This window comes from Numida meleagris, chromosome 2 (assembly GCF_002078875.1).
Source record: "Numida meleagris isolate 19003 breed g44 Domestic line chromosome 2, NumMel1.0, whole genome shotgun sequence".
NCBI lineage: Eukaryota > Metazoa > Chordata > Aves > Galliformes > Numididae > Numida > Numida meleagris.
In genome coordinates, this window is record NC_034410.1 from 29,434,928 (window position 1) to 29,458,242 (window position 23,315).

The 23,315-nt window shown below is 38.7% G+C and overlaps 1 protein-coding gene across 2 annotated transcripts in view; it reads left to right on the plus strand.

Annotated features, from left to right (window-relative positions):
- The window catches only part of HDAC9 (histone deacetylase 9), a 458,471-nt gene extending 435,362 nt beyond the window's left edge, over positions 1-23,109 (plus strand). The window contains exons 25-27 of one of the 2 annotated variants that reach the window (XM_021386094.1): positions 2,300-2,384; positions 7,513-7,666; positions 16,771-23,109. In XM_021386094.1, the coding sequence (XP_021241769.1) occupies positions 2,300-2,384; positions 7,513-7,666; positions 16,771-16,810 (279 nt within the window). In that variant the 3' untranslated portion in view covers positions 16,811-23,109. The remainder of the gene's footprint in view (positions 1-2,299; positions 2,385-7,512; positions 7,667-16,770) is intronic. The other variant, XM_021386092.1, reaches the window with a different exon arrangement.

A 23,315-nucleotide genomic window follows, 5' to 3' on the forward strand; every position in this document is an offset into this window, starting at 1 on the left:
AACCTTAAGCTACTCGTCACCTTTTCTGTGTTCCTGCACCCAGTATGACCAAATGAAACTTCAGGACTTTGTCCTTTTCTAAGCTAAATGATAGATTGTTTTAAAAAGAAGATAACAAGTGATAAAAGCAAGTGTTATCTATTTATGTAACCCAATTTATAGATTATTAAGAAAATGATGTTTGTTCTAAAATCTGTGAAGCTTGAGCTGCTGGCGGGCATTTTCATAAATGCACACTTTTCCCCCAGGAACCTTCAAGTAACCAAATAGGGTAAACTATGGAGATTGTGAAGTGGTTGTGATTTAGGAATTGCAAATGTTTCTGTAAATCTGATTTTTATTGTTATTGCTTTCTTGGTTCTAATCCATGATACATATTATATAGCAACAATCTTCCTTTTCTGCCTGGCCTCCCCAGTAACTGAGTAGGGTTGGGACCAACTCAGGTTCTACCAGAACTTCTCTGCATACTTGCTCACTGCACAGAGTGGAGTGATTTATTCTATTTGAAAAAAAAACATAATACTATTGTTTCTAGCCATGAGGAAATCTTCCAGCTGCAATCCCAGATGGGATTCTAAGGAAATAATGACACAGACAACCTTATTCCTTTTAGTTATCAGGACACCTAAACACTGGTGTTAGTTGCAATGTCGTTATCACTGGCAGGCATTCAGGGCTGATCTTAGAGGTAGGTTCCTAGAATTTCTGGAATTTGTAGTTGAACGTGCTTAAAATAGCACTGTTAGGGGAATATCTACACTGCAGTTGCTTCCCACTTTGTGTAGTTGGATCAAAGCTGATTTTATCTAGTTGGCGGGTAGCAATGCAGCAGTAGCAACCCCAGGAACAATATGTGGTGGCTACTGAAGTATTCACTTCACAAGGAAGCTACTTGGGTGGGCTACACTTGACCTACTTTAAAGCAGGCCCAGGCATGCTTAATAAAGGAGTTTTGTCTGCAGTACAGATGTCTCCTATCAATGATGGTTCAACTTCCTTAGCTTTAGAGAAGAGAGGTTGGTTCTGATATGGCTCTCGTTCACCGTGATGGGGTTGCTACTTCCTGGCTCTGCAGGAAGCATGCCTCCAAGGCCAGCCTTAGCAGCCTGTGAGAGGAAGCAGGAAAGCTGGATGGTCTCTAAGCGCAGTTCAAGGAAAACATAGTTGTTGCAAAACAAGAAGGGACACTTAGCCCTAATTATGCTTTACCCTTTTCTAGAAGAAAATGTGTGGACAAAAAAAAATTCAAGATACAAGTGGTTCTCGCTTGGTTGTTATCCTCATTAATTGATAGGATATAGTAATTTCTGATGTTAACTACTATCACATGTTGTGTTTTTTTTTTCACAACTCTGAAATCCAAATTAGGACTAACATATGTCCTATGGAAAGAAGAAAAGTACAGTATGTTCCCATGCAATGAAGTATCCCTGTAAAACAGAAAAATACTGTTATCTCCAGATTATAAATGGGGATTTGAAATGAGTGGGGCATTGTTACGGTAAATTAGCTTTAAAAGGTTGAATATATGTCAAAAGTATCCAGGGATCATTTTTTTAAGGTATTTAGGTACCTAATTTTCCTTAATGAGAAGTGGTGAAGGGTGGCTTGTATTCATTGCAGGGAAGAAATTACTGTGCAGTAACAGAACACATCCTTCTGCTAATTTATTATGATGCAGCCCCACCCAAAGAATGCACAATTAAAATTGGCTGATTAAAATTCCGTTGTCTCTAAAACAAACTTTCTTAGAGAACTTGTACTGCTGATCTGCACAATTGTTTTTCATCTACTTCTTTATTTGAAATTAATGCAAAGCTAGTAAAAGCAGCCATTTCATGGGTTTCCTCTATAAATCATAAAATGTATAAGATGGTTAGATGTAATAACACTAGAAAAGTAAAGATAATAGAGTGCACACTTTGGTTCCAGTATGGCTTCAGCAAGGTTTTGTTTGGAGTACCCAGCTGCGTATACAGACGCAGTGGAATTTGGTTTGCAAGGAACCTACAAAAATTACACAAATAACTAGCATTTTTTTAATGAATAATACACAGACATGCACCTGCTTCAGAGACTCCATAGATTAGTCTTGCAGCCAATAGAAAAGCCCCTTGGAATTCAATTACATGGCTGAAAACAGAAAACAAAATCATGGCTATACTTCTAGAACTCTAACCAGCAAAATGTTAACCAGTTCCTGGGCTGAGCTTTTCCTGAGGATTAGTTTGTTTCAGTTTGTTTTACTTCCCTGTGCCTTATTGAAAATTTATATTATTCTCTTCTTTTCTTGCAGCTGGAGCCTCTCCCGGAAGATATCGTGCACCAAATCCCCAATATGAATGCAATAGCTTCTTTAAAAAAGACCACTGAAATTCAAAGTATGTTTCTCAGTTTGGGTTGTTGGGTTTGGGGTGTATTTTTGTTATAAATTAATGTCACAAACACCAAACTATTGTTTCAGAGAAAACAGAAGGCAAGTTTTATATGTACAAACCCACATGCTGTGTCTAGTTTGTATATATCTACATATGTATACACACGCTTTGTTTTTGCTGCTTTGGCATGACTTTGTTTCTGCTGTGTATTTATACCTGATGAATTAAGCTATTTAAATTATTTAGAGCTTTCTGATTTCTGAATATTCCCAAATCTCTCAATTCCAGAGCAGATTAAATGAAATAGACGTTTGTCAGTGAGGGATAGGGACAGACACATAAATCAGAACTCAAACAAACAGACCCTTCAGATTTTGTTTGTGCAGTCCTTTACAAGTTACTCACTTTAATATGTAGAGGAATTTGAAATAAAATTAGGAAGCTCAAAATGGACACTGATCTCTGGAACAATGCTAACAAATCTGTTGTGATTTTATTTTATTTCTGGTTCAAACAGTATTTGCTTGCTTCAGTTCTGTACTCTGCTCCCAAGCCCTTACTAACCAGATGCTTGGGGCATTGCTGTGACCTCAGAGAAAATTTTTCACTTTGCCATCAGTTACCTTAATCCGTCTGAGCAGACCTCCCTTAATTTCTCTAATCTTCTGCTTTCTACCATTTTACCAAGGCAGCAGGAGGTTCCTGACTTCTACTGTTTGCTGGCTCCTTAACAATAACAAATGGATAACAAATGTTTTGATTCATGTTAGGTTAATCACAAGTAATTGGGAGTCATCTCTATAAAATAAATGCAGCTTTGAAGGGGACACCATGCATTATCCACTGATAATGCAGTACTTCTAAATGTGACTTTAGTTGTAAGGAGACAGAGAAAATTTGTTGTAGGTTTATAATTAATCTTTCATATCCAGCAGTCACTCACATATGTACATGCTCCAATTAGATCATCTGTATTTAATAAATTCCAGTACATCATTTTTGTTGAATGGTATGTCTTAGAGTAGCTCATGAATTAGTGTTTTTCTTAAAATTCACTGTTAAGGATCTTGTAGGAGTCAGCAAGGTAAGGAAATTCACACCCTACACAAGATAGTATCGACTTGCAAATAATAGGAACAGAAAGCCACACGCAGAGCCCTAGAAAGCTTATAGACAGCTGGAAAGAACATCTAATTCTGTTTGGAATAAGACATATATTTAATGAAAAATGAATCTGAAACAAACAACAAAAATAGAATGGAAGGGGAAAAAAATAATACTAGATCTAGAAAGGCATGATATCTAAGTGTCTTAATACTTACACACAAATGATGGTCTTTCAGACAGAAGAAAGTGGCTGAGGAACAAAGATATGGTGTGTGTCTCAAAATACACTTCAAAGCTCTGCAGAGTGACTTAATTGTGATTATACAGAACAAACTTTGGTTTGAGCAGACCCAGTTCAGTCATGGCAGTCCAATGAACTGCCAGGCTGCTCAGGATTTGGAGTTATTTGTACACAATGCTGTTGATGTGTTGTTTTTTTTTCCACCTATCACCTGAAAAGTTATGCATGCATCATTTTGTTTGGAGAGAGACCAAGTATTAGAAATGAATATGCTTGGATGAAGGAAAGGAATATTGAGGGAGGTTAGTGCAGATTTATGCAGGATGCATAATTATATGGAATTAAGAGAAGCAAGTACACGTTGAATATTACAGAGATGTGCAGACTGAAATATTGTGGAGGAGCACCTCAAAAGATACTGAGAAAGCCTCCTTTGTCTGGATGGTTTGTTGTATGTGTTTTGGGTCTTTTTCTGTGATTCAACTTTGATGATGAATATTGGCAATATTTTAGACAAAAAATGTCCCTCCTCTGTGTTTATTTCAAAACAAAAATTGAAGGTGCAATACTTAGACAACGAGAAAAAACAATTTTTTTTTTGTAAGTGAAATGGAATTTATATAAATGTTTTGCTTGTGACAGTGATCTACGGCCCTTTTGTAAGTGTAATGTATTTGGAAGTAGTAGTTCCCACACCCAAGTAATATGGTATTTCTAAACAATCCTGTTCACTAGCTTTAATATTATCCCCAAACTGAATTTTTCAAGCAAACCATAATACGGCATGTCCAAACCTATTGGTGAAAGGCAATTAAAAATGATTTTAACAGTGACAGAATCATTCATTTTTATTATTTCCTGGTAATAATCAGTGCACCCACAAATCTTTGAGGGAGACTTAAGCACGTATTCATGCTAAAAGCCACAGCGTACCTAGAAGACTGAGCTGGTTTCATTGCTTTTTCTTACAAGCAGTGATTCCCCTTTGAGTTTTGTATGAATGAAACCAGGGGTATGCTCCATTCTTTTCCCTGTTCTCCACAATATTATCAAGGAGTGTAACAGGACCGGTAGAAATTCACATTTTGGTATAGCACAGTAGAAATGGCATTTTCAAAGTTTGGGTCAGGTGCTTTAAGTTCACCCAGTTGTCAATCCACAGCATATGTAGAGTTCCTAACAAAGCTCCTTTGCAACTGCCTGCTGTGCTTGCCTCTTTTTTCCACAAGACTTTGCCTGCAATTCTTTTGGACTGCCCAAAAGCAATCAACAACACCCAAGCCCCATATATGCTTAGCACACAATATATACAAGTTGTGCTTTAATAAAAGAGGCATGCAAAGCTTTTCTGCTTACTACTGCTGTTTGTAAGCTTTCTGATTTTAAAGAAAAATCTACCATTGCTTTTTCATCAGCACCAGAAAGTTCTGTGCAAGGAACCTGCTACTACCTGGATGCTATTCCTAAATGGGACTCCTTTAAAATTTCTTCCCATGAACCACAACGGACTGCTGTGTACCCCCTTTCTCCAAGACCCTCTGCAGCAGCATAGATGCTGCCACCTGCTTCCCAGCCGGGCTCTGCTGTCCCTCTAATGCTGGAGTCCCTCTATAATACAATACTCAATGTAGGGAAACAAGAAAAATTGCTGATCGCTTGGGAGTGGAGGGCAGTTAAATGGGCACAAGGAGCCCAGTAATATGCTTGAATTGGCCCTGAGTTTTGGTGTTACAAGAGAGCCCAGATACAAGAGAGGGCAGCTGGTGTGCGAGCCTGTGTGTGAATGAACAAATGCAATGGAGCAATCCTCACTGATGCTGTTTTATTGTTGCTGCAGGAGAGCAACACAGTGGTAGCTAGTTACTAATATTTTATTTTATGAATAAGAGCCCTTGAAAACTCCAGCAGTGAACATGGGTTCATTTCTTTTACAGGCAAGAGGAGGTATTATTCCCATGCCAACAGATTTGATTTTCTTGCACATCTGTTTCTGCAACAAAAACCCCACCCACTCTGTGAACATTTAGCTCATAAATTATAGGGTTTGAATTGGGTGTATATTGCAAAGACTGACTTTTGCACATATGATCTGTGAGAACACTGTGGAATGCCCATATAACTTTTTTTTGTTTGCTTTTAGTGTATTTTTAATGAATAGAGAATTTGGTCTCTGAGCACACTAATAATAGAGAATATTTTTGTCTTGTTTTTATAAAATTTGCCAGGCTCCAATCATTGAGCCTACTGTTATGTACATAACTTTTTAGCTGTGTCTTTCATGCTTCTGGAGCAAAGCCAACCTTCTAACACTTAATCTCAACTTTGTAGGATACTTAATACACTTTACATTTTATCCCCAGAAGGTCCCCGTTATTTAAAGATTCTGCTAACTACTCAAACGTGCACACTATTAGAGTTCAAAGAAACACTCTGGCCATGCTCGCTGGTTGTTCTTGCAGATTGGCTTGGGCTTTCATCTTGCAGTGATATTTTTTGAATAAAGACATTTTCAGGCTTTATTGACAGCTGCTTTCTCACTGGAGTAAAAAGTTCATCTTTTGAGAAGCCTGAAGTGGTGTGGAGAGCTGTGCTACCCATGAGGGAGTTTTCAGCGGCCCATGTGCAGCATGGCCAGCACCACCAGCCTGGCCTCCAGCTGTCAGAGCCTCCGGCTACCCTCCGGATCAGCACCTCGCCTCAACCCACTGCCCAGCTGCCAAAACTCTCCTTTTAACCCTTGGAAAAGTCCCCTTCTTGATCCCCTCTCTTGCACAGCTGTTGAAACCCTCCCTCTAATTCCCAGATAAGTACCCTGCCCCAACCTCTGCAGCAGCTGCTGGAAGCCTTGCGCTAAACACAGAATAAGCACTGGTGCGGAGCTTCCAGCCTTCCCAAAGCTCCTCATTTCCAGGTGTCATCCACCTGGCAATTAGTGAGTGCAGGGTGGATTACTGAGCTGTAGGAAACGCATATGTAAATTCTTTCTTGTCCACCTGGTTACCACTGATCGACCTGTTTCTTAACAGCTGTGCAGCAGCAGACCAGTTTTATGTCGGTGATGTCACCTGCCACCATTGTTGGTGCCACTTGAGAAGCTCCCTACTGTCTCTTCTGTTGTAGTCTGAGAGCAGAGCAGAGGTTACTCATGGTTTTAATCCACTGCTGTGTTTTTACACAGCAAACTAGGAACCATTCCTTATGATATCTGGCGGCTTTCCAGCAGCAGCCAGTTCATATATGAAAGTTTTAAATAAATTATTGTTCTAGTATACGCCCTGAGGTTGGAGGAGAAAGAACATCCAGGACTAACAAACCTGATTGTTCTGGCAGCATCGCTTCAGTCCAAGCTGGCATTTCTAACATTTTCCTTTTTGAGACAGTGCTGTGTGAGCACTTTATACAACAATGTTCATTTTTCTAGTCCTATTTGTTGTGTATGCATCAACAGTCTTCAATATCAAAGCAATATCTAGGTATTAACCCTGCCCTGAACTCCCTTTACCTTGGGTAGATAAAGCCAATAGCCTGTCTGACAGCATGAGTTCATTAGGCTGCATGTTACTCCTCCAGTTTATTACCTTCTGGGGAAGGGTGTGACACAGCCCTTGGAATGAAAGCACTTTCCAACTTGGCATTCGTAGGTTCAGAAACATACTTCAATTGCGCTGCTTACACTGCAGAGATTTTAAATTATAATCACTCGGCGTTGAACTAAGTGATTACTATGGTTGTACCACCGTGCTAGCTGAGATTCCCATAAATTATGATGTGTGTTTTCCTTAGGCAAGTACTGGAAGTCAGTGGAGCCATACTCTGTGCCAGTGGATTGTGCTCTGGCTGAGTCTCAGAAACGAGAGAGGGAGGAGACAGAAACGGTGTCTGCTATGGCCTCCCTTTCAGTGGACGTTGAGCAGTGCTTTCCTCAGGAAGGCAGCAGGTAAGCCCACACAATTATTGCAGAGAGCAAGGATTTTACACTCCAGTCACATGAGATGCAGAAGACAGCTAGACTGAGTTGTTTCCAAATTGTCTGCTAACTGAGCTACCTGGAATTTTTCCTCCCTCAATTAAAGTTCTTCCTACTTGGCTGCTGGAATCACAGGTATTCTATGCTAACAAATATTTTGGTGTGCGTAACTCTTTACTAAGGTTCATGAGAGTACAGCAACTTAGTTTTATCCTCATGTTAAAAGCTCTTTACTATATAAAAAGTGCACTATCGACATTATGTGTGTGAATAAAATAGACCTGATCAAGTGTAATCAACAATATTCTTCATATTGGAAGCAATTCAAAACTGGGTTAGTTTTAACTTTCTAGGAAGGCATCTAACTTACGCTCAGATAAACATAATAAGGATGGATTTAAATCATTATTAAATGATATTAGATAGGCATTAAAAGTTACTTTCCTGGAAGCAATGGAACAGTGCCAGCATGAAACTTAAACCAATCCTGACCAGGACCTGGGCCAACATTTTCTGCCTGCTGTTCTGAAGGTACTGGCTAGAAAGAGAATGCTGTCTTTTTCCAGCTTGTCAGATGCTTTTTTAGGTTAATGAACATTGCTTTCATTTTCACAGTCTGAGAAAATGACACAGTAACTCTTACTAGTTTTCTGCCAATTAAAGATGAAAAAAAAAAAAAAAAAGATGGCCACTGAGCACTGTGTTACAAAACAGTATTTGTTCAAAGGGACATCAGAGTTTTGAAGAGCCACTGCAGAAGTTCTTGGAGTTTCCTATTTACTCTTTTGAAGGACAAACTTTTCTGGCCTTCTCCAGCAGACAAAGACACAGAATGCAGGGAGCAGTTTCCATCATACAGAGGAAACAAGAGAGAGCAGGAAAGTAGAAAAAAAAAGCCTTATAAGGAGACTCACCAGCTCCCTGCATGCTGCAGAGTGGAGCTGCGTAACAGGAGAGTAAGGAGGCAGACGTGAGCAGACTAGATCTATGGTGGGAGTGGAGCAAATAGGGCCTGTGACTCCTGTGCTATGGCAGCTATTTGTTTAGTTTGGTTCTTGCCTCCTGCATGGGCATTTTATTCTGAACTGGTCTGATGGGCATCTGGGAGTACCCAAGGTGGGTAGCATAGAATCAGCTGGAAGCTATTGGTGGATGTCTCTCGCAACCGTGAGACAATTCATCTGTCAGTAGGTTTGCAGATGTAGCTCAAAGGGACACACTGGGGGCAGAGCTAGTCAGTAAAGTTTGTGATGTTTACTTGGTTACCTTTCTGATTGCAACTGCATTTTAGCATGCTACATCTATTGTTGGGCTCATATTATTACAAATGAATCCATAAAGACTTAGGGAAGAATCCAGTGATGAACAGGAGACATATGTTATATCTGTGAGAGCATTAATCAGTGATCAGCTAAGGTATACTGTAAGGTTTGTCATGTAGATTTGTGATTTGTCACGACATGCTTCTGTTAGCCAAGGACAGAAAGCTGGGGATCCTGTTTGTGTATGCACAGCTCTGAAATATCAGCAATTTTAATTAAAGGATTGGAACTAATTCAGCCAAACAAAGCAAATTCTTAACTTGTATGAAAAAGGGCGTGGTTAATTTTGTGTATTTTTGTATTGCTCAGAATAACCAAGGACTGTATTTGTTATGATCCTCCACTCACTTAAAGCTACAGCTGTCAAAAGCAACCACTGATCTTACAAGACTTGAACAAAATAACCCTTTGACTAACACTGTACTTAATTATTGTATTTATTACCTAACTACTGATAACCTGTGACAGTTTCCTCCCACTCTGAAAACAGCATTTCAGAGCAGAGCTGAGAAAATGGAAAAAAAAAACGGATGTGCTGAAATGTACACAAGTGGAATTCATGTGGCTGCCAGATTCATTACACTTCATCAGTCCTGGGCTCTTATAGGGGTGAAGCCTTCATGATAAATTGTTCTGTGGAAAAATGGCTTTGTTTGAAATATCTTTGGTGCTGTTGAAGTTTTTCAGCAGCACAAATAAATCTTTACAAGCGTACATCCCTGATTCTGTTTTCACATTTGTAACCCACAAAGAAGTCACCCAAAGCCAGGTTGCCATCAGGAAGCAACGGGACAACATAAGCATTATCTCACTGGGACAAAAGTGACAGCTAGTTTTTCTGAGGCTTCACGATGTTGTTTACTTGGCTTTCTCCCTGCTGAATGTAAAAATGAATATGGAATGAAAAAAGGTCACCTTGAAGATTTCAAAGATGCAGTCCTCTGGGCTGCAGGGAGACCTGAGAGAACCTGGCTGCACTTTGAGCGTGAATGAAACTTCAGCATGGGATTATAAATCCAGGGATTGATTTGACATTACACACATTGGTTTTATGCCAGTATAACTTAATTCACTTAAGAAAAACATATCATTCCATTCATAAGCATATAGCGACACAAGCTGGAGTAACATAGTGATGAGCCACAGCTTTATCACGTTGGTTCCGTTTGTTATAATTAACACCAAGTATATTTTGCTCCTTCTCTAATCTCCTTCTACAAGAAATGACAGGGCTGCTGGAACTTGAAGAGTTCTCTGGGCTCCTATGTTCTCTGCACCACTCTTTCCCACTGTGGATGGCAGCCACCTTCTGAAGACCTGTTGTAAGCCTTTCCACTGAGTATTTTTTGGGGAAAATTGTTAGTGGCTGGCAGAGCAGGATCAGAGCAGAAGGTGTTGTGGCTGACAGGGAAGCCCAAAGGGTTCCTTCATTATGCCAGGAGCCTATTTACTTTCTCTTAATTGCCACTGTGTTCAGCCAAGCTAATTATTCTGGTCTTGTTTCACCGAGTTGATGATAGACATCCTGTTGACTTCAGCTTTGGATGGCCAGGCCTGCAGATGAAGAGAGTGGCAGCAGAAGTCTCTGTGGGAAACTCTTGCCAGTTATATTGGAAGATATATTGGTGTTTGGAGTGAGATGACTTGTTTTAAACTCATTTTGGGTAAAGCAGCTCTTTTCCTGGCCAACTCATATCTGACTCACTTACCACTGATGAATAAAGGATAAAATGCTCCTGGCTAAGGCCTGTATTAAGTGTTTCTCTTTCTTTCTTCTCTCTTCCCTTCTTTTCTTCAAGTGACAGTGCAGATTATTTTTTTTTAATTTGATTTTCTCTGAGTCTAAATGAAGAAAACCATGAAATCTGCTATACTTTTCGTGTTTTAGTTAACTCTGCACTTTAAGATTCAATTGAAACTTGATTATAGCCTTCATGAGAGAACAGATATAGAAAAAAGACTTTGTGGATAGGAAGGAAAACATGCATGATGCTAACACAGATTTAAATACAGACGCAATTAAAGGAACCAGCATGCCCTATAAAGCATTTCTAACTGCCATAACTTTTGTGTATAGATAACTGCTTATTCCGTAAGAGAGATACAGATTTAGCTGATTAGAATTTTGCTTTGGCCAGACTTTTGTTTCAGAAATCTTGCTATGAAAATATTCAGCACAGTGCTGTCCATGATACACTGGAGCTTCTGTACATTTCTTCTTAAAATGGAAAAATAAAAGGGTGTGGGGAGAGGTCTCCAGCACTTACTACTTTTGCAGCAAATAGTAACTCTTGAGAATGACATTTATCAGGATTTAACTTTATGGCCCTCATTCAGCAGAGCATAGATTTTACTCAAATGGAAATGAAAACAAAGTGTCATTTTTAGATATTTCCCTTAGCATTTCTGAGCTGTCAGTTGCATTTTCAGTCATATTGCAATGTATTTTATAGCAGAGCAACTGTTTGGATTGTAGGGTACAGCTAGCCACCAGCTAGGGTCACGTTCTCTTTGCATCAGTTCATAGAGCTTTGCTCAAAATTTCACTGTTTGAGTATCCAGCTCAGCTGGGCTGAAGAACTTGCACCTACCTGGCCCTACACTGTAGCATCTGAACTCAAAGCCAGTCTCAGGAGCCAGAGAAGCTGCAGCCTTATTTTGCCTACCTTTCTCTCATCCCTTAGTGGAGAGTGCCTGAAGGAGAGGACAGGAAACAGAGGAGTTGAAAGCAAGTCTTGCCCTGATCATCTGTAATCTTAACAGCTGTATGTGACCCATCTGCATGAAAGCCTCCAGGATACTTACCCAAGTATAAATTTTTCAAAGCTATTTTTGAACTAACTTATAATTTTGATGTTCATGCAGTGAATCCCACAGCTTCATCAGGCACAGTTTAGAGCATTTAGAAATGAAAGCATTTTTTTTCCTACTCACATTCTCTGCTACATTTCTGGCTTGAAATATTTTAACTGTCTCAAGACTTTTTATTCTTCCTGGAATTAAAAAAATATCTTACTTCTGATCATTCTTCTTGCCCCATGCTGTAATTCTTGTAGTACTTTTTAAGAACAGAGACTAAGAATAGAATTCAGGACACCAGATGTGGAGCACACTATGGATATATACAGTAGATTAATGGTGGGCATTTTTTTGTTGCTTTTGTTTCTCTCTTCTACTCTCATTAACTCCAAACTCTCAGTATTTGCCATTACAGTATATAAACAATTAAAGCTGTCCTTGCTCTGCTTTGTGTATTATTTTGCATCTGTTTACCTTCTTTTCCATTCAGAATTTGTGCTATGGGCTTTAGAACTAGTATCAGTAATTTTGCATCATCACCAAATGTTATCGCTTAAATGTACTGATACTTTGCCAAGTCTTGAAATGCTGTGGAACAACTCTCTATGGTGAAAATTCACCAGTGTTATTACCCATTTCTTACTTTCGATGGATTTTTAATCTATGGCAGGACCTTCTCTCATAAACTACGTTCCTCAGAGCGTTTGCATAAAATCATTGGAAGACTTTCTTTGTTCAAGGGTGTCACTTGATTCCCCTTCCTTCAGTTCCTTCAGAAATTTGCAATAAATTTGTAAGGTTTGACTTCCCTGCAAGAGTTAAGGCTTAACTCTTAGCCAAATTACTATTATCTAAATGCCTACTAATTCTATGATTTATTATAGCTGCTGTCAATTCCCCCCGGTACGGACTTACTGTACCTCCTGTAGTCTCCAAAAGGGGGACAGCATTTCTTACCTCTGGCATGGATGCTGATTTAACTAGCAGAATATATAATTATTCATTTAGAAACATCATGATTGCATTCCTTTAGAGCTCAGTGGGCAAATTTAATCTGCTCTTAGCAGTTTGGCAGTGTTTAATATATCAGCTTTTTCAAGTGCTGATTCAGTTTAAGACAGTTCATCTGCAAATAATAAAATCTGCCTGACACTTCTCTAGTTAACAGAGATATAAATAGTTCATTTTGCTCTTGTGGTCTACCTTTCTTGATGTTGCTTCTATGCTTTGATCATTTCTTCTGATGCATTTTGAAAGATCTTTTTATTATTAGTTTTTATGCCTTTAACATGTTGGTCTTCGGATTCTCCTGTGGCCATTTTGTGGGTTTATATTGAACTTGCTAGAGTTTCTATTTTATTTGCCTTATTTAGACATTACTTCCTCTTTTGAGGGTTTACATGTTTTTACCTTGGTTGGCTCTTAAACTGCAAAGTCTTCTTCACTGTGACCCTTTTCCTTTGATCCATAGAGTCCATTTTTTACTAGGATATACACTTACTCAGGATCTTTACTATGATGTCTTCAAGCACCCTCCAAATCATCTTCAAGGTACAGAAACATACCTCCTTTCCCCCATTCTTTGCTACCAGAGGATCACTTTTCAATTACGATGCTCTTCCTTGAGACAGCTGAGATAAATTAGTAACAGATGATGGCATAAAACAGCCATACCCCATCAGAAAATCTATCTTTTGTTCAGCAATTTCAGCAATTCTGGGGACTTAGAAATGTACCTTGAATTTTTTTGTTTGTTTGTTTGTGTGTGGTGATGTAGCTATGAGGAATCTCTGAAATTCTAATTTATAAATTAAGGTAAGAGAATTTCTTTATAATTTACAGGACTCATCTAGATTCTTATACTGGTTTTATTTAAAGTGTAGGTCTGAGCTATTTTAAATAGTATTCTCATTAAATAATATGGTTACCATTTACTCAGAACTGCCACGAAGCAGTAGTACTTAAAATGTCACAAGTCTTGCCAGATTTTATCCACATGGCAGGACTCTGTTTCATTGACTTCATTTATTTTAATATAATCATTTTGTTTAGCAATAACTGCACAGAGACTATTTCCCTCTTCAAGAGTGTGAACTGCATATAGAGATCTGTAGGCAAGCACTTCTCATGGTATACCCAAATAATCAGATTGGATGCAAGAGGGCTCTGCTGCTGGAAACCTGCAGTTTTCAGTGAGCCACAGTGAAGCCTTATGAAAAAATCACAGTTGTGGTTCTACGTTCATTACAATCCCAACCTGTGCCATTTTGGATCTGCCAACCACACAGATCAGCCTGGATCAGATCCAACCTCTCAGTTACATTTCTGAGGAATTAGTCAGAACATACAATATGGATTGGAGTGGGTTGATTTTTTTTGCCTGTTTTACTTTTTTATGCCAACTTCTTGTTAGCTGCAGGAAGACTAACTGAACTAGTGCAACTAACAATGACATAATTGAGGTAACATAAATTTGGCCTGTCAGACTCTGCTCCCTCTATTTCTTGGGAGAAGTTTGGATTTCAGCTGAATGGGTATACACTGATTCATCTCTCAAACTTATGTGATTTCAGTGTTTTTCTTTCTGACCTAAGGGCCCGAAAACTTTACTTGATCTCTCACAAAACTCTAGCCTAAGCCATTATCCCGTAAAGATGTATGTTTCTAATGACAAGTCATTGGATAGATCCAGTGACTTCTTTTGTGCTAATGAACTGAAGTAAAAGCACACACAAAAATTATCAAAGCTGACTGGAAAACGCTGAGAATACCCACTCTGGGAGATAGCAGCTGGATTTGCCAGGGCACCTTAACCTCTTCTCTGCTTCCAAAAAGGCCCATGAGTCTTGTACTTGAATGTAAATATTTCCACTGAGGCTTAAGCTCTGGCTGTTGCAGAACATTGGGATATTCTTGGAGTACACTGGAATATATTAGAACACAGTGACTGAGGTCAGTCCTGGTTTTTAGAAGTGCCCTCATCAGTGAAAAAATTACCCAGGAATTAAACCCTGAACACAATCATCTCCAAGTTGTGATATATTAATGAGAATGTCAGTTTCAGAAGCCAAATACATGTGAGCAGATTTGCACGTGCTCCTTCCCTATTTTCTCATAAACACAAGCTCCCACTTCCACTTGCAGTTTTCCAGAGCTCCACTCTTTCCTGTTCTGCCAGTCACCAGCTGAAATCTGCTGAAAGCTTTCTTCTTATTCATTCATTTGTTCGTTCATTCATTCATTCATTTATTCATTCACAGCAGAATCTAAAGTCTTAACTGTTACCTGCTTTCAAATTGCTCTGTTCTCAGAAAGTCTTGTAAGGTCCTGAGTGTTTAACAGGGCTTGTTGTGCTTTTTCACTGTTCCAGAGGAGAAGCGGGTCTTCTGCTGGAGTAAGTGGGAGCACTTGGTCAGCATGGGGGCAACATACAGCAGCAATGTAAAGCCTCCCTACAGCACAAGTTCCTGTGCCATACCTCACTAGCAGGCTGCACACCATCCCACCTCTATTGCCTCTGTGCCGTCTCTGCCACAATTCAGAAGAAGGAAAGGAAAAATAAAAGATAGTGATGATCTTGGTCATTTTTTTATTGCTCACATTAAAAACCCTCCACTGTATGGTGTGGAACAGCAGATTTGAGATTTGTAGGTGGATAATCTTTTGGAGTCACTAACCCTTTGGAAAATGATTAGTCTGAAAAATGTCTTCTTTTCATATATCGTTCATCTGGTTTATTTTTAAAAATACTAGCTCTAATCATTTCAAATCATAAAGGAATAATCTGTATACAATCTTTTAAAGAGACATTGCTGATTTTTTTTTTGTTGGGAAAAACTTTAATAAAGTCCAGATTAATTCAAAATTCTCTGGCTTCCGTGCTAAATAAACTACCAAAGCCCATGCAAGCCCTCATTAATTATTTTTTTTTCCATGAGATCTCATGATCCTGTACTTTCTGATGGATTTTTTACCAAAGCCAATCATTATGTGAGCTTATCAGATTTAACTGGTAAATGTCTGTTCTATTTATTAATTTGTATTTACTTTTTGCCCTCCCTTCATTTCAAGCAATTCTTAGAGGTCTTAAGCTCACTTTTTATACTGTGTTCAGCCAGACTAAGATGAAAAATGGTCTGTCTCCAGATTCTTACATCCTTCAACACTGAAGTCTCACCATGGTCTCAGAAGCTCCCCATTTTACAGTTAGCAGCATAATCCTCAGACACAGTCAGATATGAGGAGTTATGACACTTTGCATCAGCTCAGCATTTATTTCCATTTGTTACTTACTGAATGTTTTAAAGAGTTTATCTTGCTTAAGTTGGATATTTCCCAGAAACATTCAAACAAAAGTTGTGCTTATAATCTGATGAGATATTATTAATGGATACGTCTCTACGACAGTGATCTGCTAGTCGAGTTCAGAATTTGGTCTCATAAGTTGCAGACAGGCAGGCAGCAGTCAATGGATTTATGAAAGCACAGAATCAGAACTTAAAGGACTGAGGAAAAGCCTCTCAAGAAATATTGGTGATTGCCTGGCTACTGGTGAACTGGGGTTTTGTAATGGTACGGGCTCACTTGGGAAAAAGAAATGCATGTATTTCTGGTCGCAAGTGCTTGTAAAATAGAAGAATCACAGCTATTTTTTTCATGAAATGACTTGATTCTGTTGACACAAAGCATGTACATTTCTGGAGAAAAAGTTATAAAATATTCTGACATATTTTAATATAAACAGGAACGCTTTCGGTGATTGCTTGGATCTAAAATGTTTTTCCACTTGACATTTGTTTATACTTCCTAGGAAAGAAACTCTATTTATGGATAACTGAATAACACAAATAAACATCAGAGAGAGCTGAAAAATCAGCTTTGATTATGCATGAAAATCTACAATGTCATTGTGTACTCTTGTGCCGTATTCTGATTGCCTGTTTATTTTTACAGAGCTGCTGGCGAGCCCATGGAAGAAGAGCCAGCCTTGTGAAGTGCCAAGTCCTCCCTGATATTTCCTGTGGGTGACATCATTGTGTATCCCCCCAAAGCACCCTCAGACATGTCTTGTCTGCTGCTTGGGTGGCACGGATCAGATGGAACATAAACACTGGGCACAGAGTTCTGAATAGCAGCTTCACTTGTTCTTTGGATGGACTTGAAAGGGCCCTAAAGATTCCTTAAATGTAACCACTACAATTGTAGAGTTACAGTAAAACAGGCTCTGGAGAAAGAGCCTGGAGCATGCTTTTTATATGCTGTTCGACCCGCTCACCACCATCGATTGTGAAATAGAGTATTACAAAATTCTACACGATAGATTATAGATATGAGTTGCAACAGTCAGCAAAATACTCGGTAAACTCCATGAATCACTTTCTGACACTTTTTACTGGGTAATTTTTTTCATACTGTGCTAAACTGTTAATAGAATTTGTTTTCTTTGCTCTGTGTAATGAAAAAATGAAAAAAAAAACCTTTATTTTACGTGCCGTTTTTTAACCCCATTGTAGTGAGTTCTTAGCAGAACAAGTGAAAGGTGTGTAAAATGAGATGAGGGATTTTAGCTAAAGGGAAAGCACTTCTTATTGTACTATAAATCCTGCAAAGTACTGTGCTTGGTGGTGCTTGATTTTATTTTCCCTGTTCCTGCCCATCTCTCCCCGTTCCATGTAACTTTTTCTATCATAAAAACACATTCACGATTCCCTAAAATGAGTGATCTTCTGTCTTTAAAAGGGTGCCGTACCCGCCATAGTTGACGGTAGCTCTCACCAGATGTGCAGCAGAGATCAAGTAGTCTCTGAAAAATAGATGGCTTTCTAAATGTGTTTTCAGTTTGTTCTGAAATGTTTCTGCGTCCTGGCTCTAAGAGCAGCAATCCGAAGCAACTGCGTGCAGCTCATTTGAAGCTCAGGTGTTTCCGTGGAGTTTGCTGGGAGTGTTTTTTACAGGTTGTCATGTGAATACAAACTGATTCTTTTATGTAGTCCTGCACTGAGAGAGCTGACATTGCTTAAGGAGTTTCAAAGGGTTTCGGCTTTATTTTAGATCCCCAAAATGCAGCAAGCCTTCCCTGCGATGTGACATTAGCTATTTAATTCCGTGTTTGCGAACGTAACATAGAGTTGTGCCTTTAGCTGATAACGAACGCTTAAACTGTTACACGTGTTGCCTTACTGTTAGAGAAAGAGATAGGGCATGTATGTTAGATGACTTCAAATGAACAAAATTGTGCTACAGAGACTTCTATTTTGTTTACGACTTTCTCACCTAATGAACCCTGGGAGATACCTTGAAGTATTTTGCTTGCAGTCTGTGACAGCTCGCTTGGCTTTTAAAAGCAAATGATGTTCATTTTTATACATTTTCCAAACTCAAAGGATATATTGAAGCCATAAGTGAAGACTGTCATGCTTTTTATTCGGAAATCTGAAAGAAACCTTAATTAAAACAAGATTTTGGTGAAGGCCATGATATGGAAGATATGGAACAATATGGTTTCACTTACAGTTAGATTCAAACCTGTAAATCAAAGATGAAAGATTTCATTCAAATAGAATTATATAATTCTCTTTTGTTATGCAGTCAAACTATATCTTTCATGCATTTGGGTTTGTTTATGATTAGCATTTTAATTTTAAAGACTTTTATTACTTATACAAAAGCTCTCTGCTACAAGTTAGAAATCTGAGGCATGCTTTGAAAAGGGAAATCTAAAAAAGGAATGTCATTTCCTATAAGGCAAAGTAAACTTTTATTCCAAAAGGCTTACTCTAAAATGGATATATGCCCCTAAGAAAGTTAAATAAAATTCTACCCACCATTTACAAGCCAAAATCTTGCTCATTTTAGTAATGCAGAGGGTCCCAGCAGGCTAAATTAACTCCTGGTGCAAGCCACCTTGCCTGACTTTGAGCTTCTGAAGGGACTGTTCACTTGACTAAAGCAATCAGGGTTCACCCTGTATTTTTAGCAGACTTGTGATGGCAATCTTACTTGCCACTTACTGCAATTTTCTTGTGGTCTTCAAAGAAATTTCCCTTCAAGGAAACCAAGGGCCAAGCCGATGAGTTGGGTAATTTGTAAAGCTTTTCACATTTTGAAATAATGTCTGCAAAATTTTAATTGAATGCATAGTAAAATCATTTTAGAATTAACCCCCACAAATACAAAATCTGTTGGAGTCCTCTGCTTGTATGAAATGGAATATGAATTGCAGTTTGAAATGTGATTCACAAACTTTATCAATTAAAGTCTATATTCTGGAGTGGAAATCAGATAAAGCTGTCCTTTGTAGCTGGAAAAGCTTTTAAAATGCCAGAGTAATTTGAATTAAACCACATTATAAACTCACACTTATGCATTTATACAGGCATACTCCTTGACAGACAACTAGACGTGCTATTGGCTAAAGTCAGAATCATTTGGATAACCAAATGTGCAAATAAACTGCGCACAGATTGTGTCCAGAACTCTGTTCTCCCTGAAGCCAATAACAAAATCCTCTTTGATTTCAGTGGGAGATGAATCAGGACCTGTGGGGGTTTTTGTGTGTGAATGTATGTGTGTCCTTTTGGTGGGTATTTTTTTTTTTTCTAAGAACACCATTACTTTTTGATTATGTCATTACAAGGCACCGTGCAGCCCTCTGGGAAATGATCGAGGCTTATGGTGAATATCAACACTTCCTTCCAAGCAGACCCGGGCTTTCCGAGAGGGCAGTTTCACTTGCTGCTGTTTTCTTCTCACAGTAGTTTTTATTACCATCAATAGCTCCCTATGGATTACAGTTAAATTATCTCCCAATACTTTTCATCTTTTTTCCAGAGAAATATTCATGTGGCCACTCTTAAAAATGCCCAGATTTAGTTGGATTCAACAACAGATTTCACAGATTTCAAAAAGGCGTACAAATTGCATGTTTCTCTGCTTGTAATGACCAAATCCAGAGGCTTAGGAACAATTTCTGAAGAAATGTCACAGTTTCGTGTCTGCCATGGACCTCTGCTTAGGTGAAGGAGATTGACATCTCTGAAAAATAAATTCTGGATATTTATATCTGGCAGCCAAAATGTCAACATCTTAGTTTAGACTGCTTCTGAAAAATGAGCTGGTGGGATAAATAATGATTCTTGTGTCCGGTGAGGAGGGGAAGCTGAGGAGACGGCAGGGAGCCCTCAGAGCCAGGGTGACCCTCTAGTGGTGCTGGTGGTATGGGGACTGCGGGATGTCCCTCAGCAGAGCCTTGCCTTCCAGTATGAGGGTTCAGGGGCTGTGTTCCACCTTTGGATCAGGATTTTCCTAAGCCAGCAATCTGCTGAGTCAGAAATGCCACAGCATCAAGTACCACCTATGTGCTGCTCCAGTCTGTATTCTTCCCTCAGTTTTAGAGACCGTGTGTTGAGCTAATTGGGGTTTTGGACTTCTTATATATTGATAGGTACTTAAATTCATATTAGAATCTGAAAACTAAAAGATTATACAACTCGAGATACCGAGAAAAAAAGTATTCAGCTTAATTTTTTTACCTGGGCAGTAAATTTCAGAGCTGCTAAAGTCTGTGTCTTGCTCTTCCTTTTTGGGCTTTGTGCATAGGAGCTTTCTGTGCGCTCATTTGGATTTAATATAATCCACAGCAATGAGCTATTTTATTATATTATCCTTCTTCAGGCAAAATTCCTAGCAAGCAATCAAAGTTCATAGGAATGTTGCCAGAGTAAAGATGATAGTATTAGTGTCCTTCTTAATTATGTTCCTTCTTAATTTTACTTTCAGTAAAAATTAAATACCTAATTTCAGGCAAGTGAATTTGAGGAAAATAAAATCATTAAATGATCTCAAATAAACATCATAACATAAAAAGAAAATATAAACAGCTGTTATGTAAACAAAGTTGACTATTTCTTTACTTTGCAAAAAGTCAACAACAAGCTGACAGATATAAGAAAGTGGCAAAAGGAATGCCACCCTTTCAGACTGTGGCGTTTAATTTGGTGTCTCATCTAAATGAAGTCTCCCTGAAAAGCTGAGATTCATAACTGGAGATGAAATATTAGAAAGGTTTTGCTGCAGCCAACAGCAGAGGTCCTGTAGAGAACAAGAATGTAGAGACTGTCTAATTTGTGTAGACAGACAGCAGGACACTTTCGGGGCAATGTGTCTGGGATGAAGAATTAGAGGGAACGTTTCCAAAGGCACTGGTGACTGTGAGACAACCAACTACTATTAACTTGCAGGGGCAAGGAGGTGCCCAGCAAGCACTTGCCCTTTGGGAAATGCCCTGTCTCATAAACACACCCACATGTATGCAGACATGAAGCTCTCTACATGAACTTTGTTCTAAATAACAACAGCCAGGTCTGCTGCCCTGAAGATGATGCTGTGGTTTTGCCCCTAGCAGACACTTCATAGCAGGAATGACAGGGGATATATATATATATATATATTTTTTTTTTTTTTCAGTAGTAGCCTTTCCAAGAGTGTAACAGTGCACGGTTGTTTTATTTTAAAAGGTCACAATAGAGCTTTGTGAACCATTGTACTTTTTTTACAGACTCCATATGGAAGTAAAAGAGAATATGTGCATGGAGCAGGGGGAACCTGCTAGGAAAGAATTTCTCTTAAACCAAGCCTCTGCTACTTACTTTTCATCCTAAATCTGGAAGAATTTGGATTTTTAATTATAATTTAATATTTATTTTGTCATGTCACTTGCTTCAGTTTTTCCCTGTAATTGAATTTGCCCTTGTAGCACTCGAGAACCAGAGAAAAGAAGCCCATCTTCGCTTCTGCCCTTGGTGTGGGAATGAGAATAGCTTATCTTTGTCACTTCTAGCAGCAATTAAATGTTTCGTTTTTGTGACAGATCCAAACTGGAGTGGTATTTTATGAGAACGATTTATCTGGCTGTCTGCTGATTGTTAAAAAAAGAAATTGTGAAACTTGCATTCCTTTCTAACCTCAAAAGGGACCCATTTTGATTTTAACAATGTAATATCTTCACTTGATCCAAAAGGTTTTTTGTCCCATGACATCTTGTTACTAGCTCAGTTTTAGTCTCTAGCAAATAACATACCACAGAGAGTGAAGACCAAGGAGGACATTCCAGCAACTATTAATTATAACTCCCAGATACTATCTTCTACCCTACTCTAGTGCCATATTCCATGCTTCTGTACGTTAGAAGGGCTTAGAGCAAAGTATAAATTGTTCTATGTAATCGAAGACACTCTTATTAAGATGTTAATTAGTACACTCTAATTTGGGCCTCAGTTTATGAGGAATACGTGCTCCTGTGTGGATAGTCAAGAGGCAAATAAAGTATGAAACCGTTGGCACTGGTACTGTGCAGTGAGAGTGATTATGTGTTAATCTCCACACATCACCTTCCTGTTGGTGTGCCCGAATGGCTGAAGGAATGTTTGTGATTTCAGAGCTGTAGGATGCCCTTATTCAAAGGCCACTGGGCTCCCTTCTGTAACAGCCTGTGGGAAAGAGCTGGGAGGCAGCTTGTGAAGAAATCTTCACTTTGCACTAAACCACAACCAAGCTACAAAAAAGTTCAGGTACAAATCTGAACTCCACCACACATCCTCATTTCTGATATGAAGTCCTCATTCTGCCTCTAGAAAAGTCTGCTTGAAAGAGCACTGACGCCAGTGGATATTTATTTACTGACTTCAGCAGGCTTCAGAACAGAGTAAACGTCATGTCTTATGCGAACAAGTTCATACACTTGTCTCCTGTTGCTTACTTTACTGCTATTTTATATTTCTTGATTGGTTTAATATTCTGTTAGGGTACAGTTGGAAAGCATAAAGCAATACCTGCTGAAGTCATAACTGAAGTTTTCAAACCAAACTTACTGCTGTGTGTTTTTACAGCACAGAGCTTTCCATATAGAGATGCACAGCTGGAATTTTTTTTTCTTTGAAAACTGATGTTGCTATCTGTTTCTCTGATAAAAAACAGTCCTTTACTCAGAGCACTATGAGTTTATCTGTAATTTGTCTTTCCAGGCAGATGAGATTCTAAGGGATAAAGTATCAGTGGGACCAATCCAAACGGCAAAATTTGTAAATGTCAATGTTAATATTTCTGTGAGAGTAAGAGGAACCTGTGGATTATTGTTATTATTCCTGATACATTTTTGTATCTGAAAGTATCCAATGAGTAACGTTAGGTAATACTGTGATCCAAAAATTTGTTGATTATACATATATGAGCCTTGGATTGGTGTGAAATAGTCCTCAACTGAGATCTAAAAAACCCTTTTGTTTTGTGTTTTGTAAAATTCTTTGGCTATAGTCTTGTCCTAGCGTGAATAAAAGCTATTTGAAGTAAGTTTGTATGATACTCAGCTTTTTTCTTTTTTTAATCAACTCTGAAGAGAAGTGGAGCTTTGAACATGCCACCCTGGTTGGATCATAGGAATCTGACTGTTAAATTATAGAGGGCGGAGCATGGGGAAGCTGGAGTGCATAAAAAAGGAACCA